Source organism: Nanorana parkeri, unplaced genomic scaffold (assembly GCF_000935625.1).
Source record: "Nanorana parkeri isolate BGI_ZX_2015 unplaced genomic scaffold, ASM93562v1 scaffold30, whole genome shotgun sequence".
NCBI classification, from domain to species: Eukaryota; Metazoa; Chordata; class Amphibia; order Anura; family Dicroglossidae; genus Nanorana; species Nanorana parkeri.
The window spans coordinates 2028202-2033744 of NW_017306298.1; the positions used below are offsets into that span (position 1 = coordinate 2028202).

The 5543-nt window shown below is 44.8% G+C and overlaps 1 protein-coding gene across 1 annotated transcript in view; it reads right to left on the reverse strand.

The window, feature by feature from the left end:
• The window catches only part of CCDC73 (coiled-coil domain containing 73), a 48036-nt gene that overhangs the window by 12929 nt on the left and 29564 nt on the right, over positions 1–5543 (reverse strand). Inside the window, exons 12-14 of the mRNA XM_018567687.1 lie at positions 3832–3942; positions 1520–1591; positions 1073–1192 (exon numbers count right to left, since the gene is read on the reverse strand). Of these exons, the coding sequence (XP_018423189.1) occupies positions 1073–1192; positions 1520–1591; positions 3832–3942 (303 nt within the window). The remainder of the gene's footprint in view (positions 1–1072; positions 1193–1519; positions 1592–3831; positions 3943–5543) is intronic.

Here is a 5543-nt window from a genome sequence, read left to right on the forward strand (position 1 = left end):
GGATAAAGAGCCATCCCTCTCTCCATCATTTACCAGAAATAGGCAAGTCCATATATGGTGAATGATGTCACTGGGTATCCCTGCAGACTGGCAAGCATCCGATCAGCAGGGATCCCCAGTGACATCATTCATCATATATGGACTTGCCCATATGTGGTAAATGATGAAGAGAGAGAGTGGGCTCCTTCCCCTCTCTCTCTCCCTGCCCTGTGTGACGCTGACATCAATCAAATCACCGGGGATCGCTGATGAGAGAGGGGAAAGAGGGCTTTCTCTTCAGCATTTACCACATATGGGCAAGTCCATATATGGTGAATGATGTCACTGGGGATCCCTGCAGACTGGCAAGCATCCGATCAGCAGGGATCTCCAGTGATATCATTCACCATATATGGACTTGCCCATATGTGATAAATGCTGAAGAGAGAGCTTCTGACCCGGGACAAGATCTTCTCAATGCACTGCACACTACATGTGAAGTAGGTGAGACAGATGGAGAGGAGGAGGGAGGGGATCAAGGGCTACACAGCAGCGTGTCTGGAAGGCTGGCACAGAGGACGGGGACGTGCAGGTAAGGAGAGAGCTGCGTGCACTGAGCTGCTGCGCATATATTCGTCCATATATTCGTGGACGCGCAACAGCTCTCAAGAATCACTGTCAGTCACAGTGACGAAGATCAGTGGGGAGGATCCCGGCAGCATTCCCCGCCCACCATCTTAAAGAAGGGTTTACAGGCTTAGGGTGCATTTTGGCTAATATGAGTAAATTACACAATTTACTTATTTAGCCTAAGGAATGCAATAATAAAGAAAAGATCGAACCCCATAGTTCTCCTTTAAGTGGACTGATAACACATCTGACTTATAGCAAATGCTTTACCCATACTACGGTCACTATCCCTAATACCAAAAGACATAGTCCTAGTGAACTCTCACTGCACTCTGAGGAGTACTGACACTGGATTTTTACATTCTTCAGTTTGAAGCCTAGGAAATTTTGATCAGTTTCCAAATAAATATACATCCTGTCACTGAACATATTTTATACTTGTGTAATAGATATTTATTCTCACCTGTTTTGTTGTTTCTGGTTTATCATATAAAGTTTCACTGCTGCATTCTGATGATAGGTTGTACGCTTCCTTTAGTGTTTTTTTCCCAACAGTCTCATGCTCTATGCTCATTCTCTGTTTCTATAGGTAAAGCAATCATTATTTACTGCTCATATTTGTATATTATCAATATACTATGCAGTGCTTACAGAGACTATGGAACCGTTTACATCGGTCCTTTCTAGGGTTGCCACCTGTCCAGGATTGACCCGGACAGTTTGGTTTTTGAGTCCTGTGTCCAGGTGTCAGGCCAACTGACGCCTAGGTCCCCAGTGAGGACCTCATGAAGCTGCATCTACCTGGATCGCCATCTTCCTGTGCCGGTGACCTTCCTCCTCCTGTGCTTCATTCCTGACACCACTCTGCCCGCCTCCGACTGGACCCCTAGTGAGACCCCTGCACATCCACCTGAAAGTCTGCATAGCCCATCTGAGAGCCCGCAGAGTCCACCTGAAATTCCATGGAGTCCACCTGAGAGCCCTAGAGACATCAGGGCGCCACCCCCGGAACAACAGAGAGTATGTAGCTTTATATTATTTTATATTGCTGTATCATATATTGTTAGGATTTGTATTCCTCTATAGCTGGTCTCCTTACTACCTCCCTCTCCTCACTCTATCCTCTATACTCTCCGAAAAATATTTTTTTGCACACGGCTCTAGGTGTTCGGGTTTAATTTGAAGGAGAGGTGGCAACTCTAGTTTACAGTCATATGGCCCTTCCACCATAAAGTTTACAGTCATATGGCCCTTCCACCATAAAGTTTACAGTCATATGGCCCTTCCACCATAACGTTTAGTCATATGGCCCTTCCACCATAACGTTTACAGTCATATGGCCCTTCCACCATAAGGTTTACAGTCATATGGCTCTACTACAATCATATTCAGGGCATTTTTAGCAGCATGTTAATAAAATGTACAAACGATGTAATGTGTGCAAGTGAAAACCCCCATGTCTATAAACACACTATAGACACATACACACTACAATCAGAAGGCATTGAAGTTTTTGATCTTGAAAATTAGATCACTTACAGGAAACTCAGGAAGATGCATAAAAGCATATAAATTATATGCAGACAGAAACGTATTTCAGCTTGGTGCCCCAGTACTGTAAGGACATAGTGCCAACTATCAGTTGCCCATCTGCTTTCTACAAGCTTACCACCAACTAATAAATATCTTTCTCTAACAATGTTTTGTCAGAAACAGAAACAATGTTTTGTCAGAAACAATGTGGCAATAACCGCCTTAACATTTTGGTAAATCTCAACCCCAAACATATCAAACAGCACCTAAGTAAGTAAGGCAGGGATCGCAAATCTGCCCTAAGGTTGCATTCACACCTGAGTCGGAGCGTAGCCAGGCGATTTAGCTGCTTTTCTCTTTTTTTTGTGGCTTTGCATTCGCTGGCTCTGGATAGGCAGAGCCAGCTGTCAATCCCGCAGCCTGGTGGATCCAGACAGTATTGTCGGGATCCGTCCCGGCTGCGGCGTCTCAGTATACCGCTAACAAAATACCCAGTGCTTTAGTGTATGGGAGAGCATGTGACCCCCTACTATGATGCAGTGCTTGAGCTTGTCATACACAGGATGAAGGTGGTGATGTCAATGCCCCCTCTGAACTCCAATACCAGCCAACATTGGTTATTTTGGTTGGGGTGGAGCAAGGAGTGGCGGGGGAGGGCTGGAAAGGTGCATATCAGTGTGTGGGGTGCTTTACAAAAACTCTGCCATTTTATCTTGGATGGGCAAGGTCACAGTGTCCCTATAAAGATTAGTTGAATACTTAGGAGTGAGGTTCAAGTACAAGGAGTTAGTTAGGTTGAGGTTATGGGTTAGGTTTGAGGATTTATTTAAGGTTGAGGTTACAGGGTTAAGTGTACGATGAAGGTAACATATTTTTACTGTTAGCAGGGGCGTAACTAGAAATCACAGGGCCCCATAGCAAAATTTTGTAAGGAGCCCGGTGATTTCTAATTACGCCCACCTGATATCCCAAACAACCCACCTGAGAGTGACCCTGCAAAGCCTACCATAGACTCTCTATGGTGGGCTCTGCAGGGTCTCAGGTGGGCTGGTCAAACCCTCTTACCTGTCAACCCTGATCGCTCTCCGCCTCCTCCATCGCTGGGCCCCGCCTCCTCTATTGCTGGGCCCCGCCTCCATCACTGGTCCCACCCCCTCCTTTGCTGCCGATGCCGGGCCCAGCCTCCTCCTCGGCAACTGCTGGCTGTCACTGACCCAGCAGCGGCTGTGAGGAGGAATGCGCCGCTTCACAGATCACTGACAGGTTGTCAGTGATCTGAACAAGCGGCGTGTGTCTCCTCCTCACAGCCGCCAGTGACAGCCAGTCAGCCTGAGATGCCATAGCGACCCGAGCAGCTAGCACAGCATCAGGGGGATGTCCTGGCCGGGCTCCCCTGTGCCACTGGCCCAATAGCAGCCGCCTGGGTTGCTCTGGTGATTGTTCTGCCACTGAATGTTAGATTTTTGGGTGTGATAAATTAGTTGGAGCTGCAAATAAAGTGGCCCAAACAACTGCATCAGTTATATCATATTTACAGTATCAAATATTAATGCACAGCCTCACGGTGGCTGCTTTTCGGGAGACTGCTGCATATGGTTGGAGATGATTTAGGTTCACTCTAAGGAAATTCATTGTGTGTTCTTCAATAAAGAGAAGATAAACAGTATGACTGCGTAAAAAAATATTTACCTGCTCTTTCCAGTTCTGCAAAGCCTTCTTGTGCTCACTTTGAAGAGCGAGGAACTTTTCCTCATTTTCTGTTGCATTTGCCCTTTGAAGCTCATTATCTCTCTCAAGGGTCTGCAATAAAATTAATTATCCAAAAAATAATCAATACCACATTAATGAATTTTGATGTGTTTTATGTAGCTTGGACCTTTGTTTCGAACATGCTAGAAGTGCCACACAGATCAGCGGTAATGCGCTATCAACAATCATTTTCATAAATTAACAGAAAGGTGCTTATAGTTTAGCTAACAGGAAAACAGTGGGAGTTTGGAGAGAAGAAATGGCAATAAAAGGATATAAAAACACTTGCCATTACTCAGATTCACTGCATGGGTTTTAATGTGCAAGAGAGAAAAATAAAATAATAATATGAAGTGCAGAGCTGAGAAATCTAAAGTGTAGCACCGTGCAATAATGGTCTCACATAATATAAAAACTGGTAATAACAGAGATTATATCAGCGTACTTATTAATAGAATGCAGGGCATAATAGCCATTGGACCTGTCTGCATAATGAAACATCCATGTTCGCATGTCCTATTTACATTTATATACTCAAACATATGGAACGCAAAGACGCACTTCAAAAGTGTATTCAGAGCGGTGAAAATGAGGGCTTTAGCACTTCCAAAGACATAGGCTTTCTTTCTGCGTTTACTCAATGCTAGCATCGCTGTCATTTTGATGAATTGAGGTGATTCTGCATGAATCAACAGTAACAGTTCACACACAATTCAGGTTCTCCTGGAATTTTCAGTTTAATCATATTTTTTTCCCTCGGCTGTAAGGATAAAAGGCTTTGCCTCCATGACAATGAACCGATTCCAGCCTCTACAAGATGTAAACACGGGCTCGAGCGGACAATGGCTGTCAATGTAAGAAGCACTGGATCAATTATATTTATGAGTCGTTGCTTTTATTTTTTTGGATTCACATCAGAGCGCTTAGTCAAGGATGAAATTATAAAATGTAACAGAATTCCCCTCGACTTCAGCTTTTGACTGCAAATTATGGAGGGCCTTTCTTGAGTAAAATAAAACTGGTTTCGCTAAATTCTTATTTTACGCACAAGTGTAATTTATGAGAGAATTAAATGCTTGATGGAAAAAAAAAATCACTAAACCTCCCCATTTTGTGACTACTTATTCTGTCTCATTGCTCATAAAGCATAAGTCTATAGATGCCACGGCTTACATACCATACAGCGATCAGGGCTAGCTAGGCCTAAATAGAGGATGAAGCAGAGGAAACAGAGACCCACTGAGGGCCTGGTTGCCTAACTTGTGTTGCCACTCTACAAACAATATCAGACTGCTCGGTCTAATGAGAATGCATTATCTCAAATAATGGCTGCCAGAGTCTGCAATAATGGGCATTTCCTCACTTCTTAGCAGCCATTTTGTGCATCCTAACTGGAAGGGCCAACCTTATGATGAGGCAGCCTCAGGTGGGTGAGGGGAGCGGGGGGTTGCGGGAGGACGGCCATAGTGTCCTAGGTTGCTTAGAGCTGTTAGCAACCTGTGACACTCTGTGAGGTGTGGCTTCACACCCAGCTTTCTGATGTCACCGGTTGCCAGGACCTGAGCAGGGACCCTCTGGCTTGTGTTCTGCCTAGCTCCTGGCAACCAGTGACTTTAGTGAGCTGGAAAGAGCCCATTCTGACAGCAACCTCC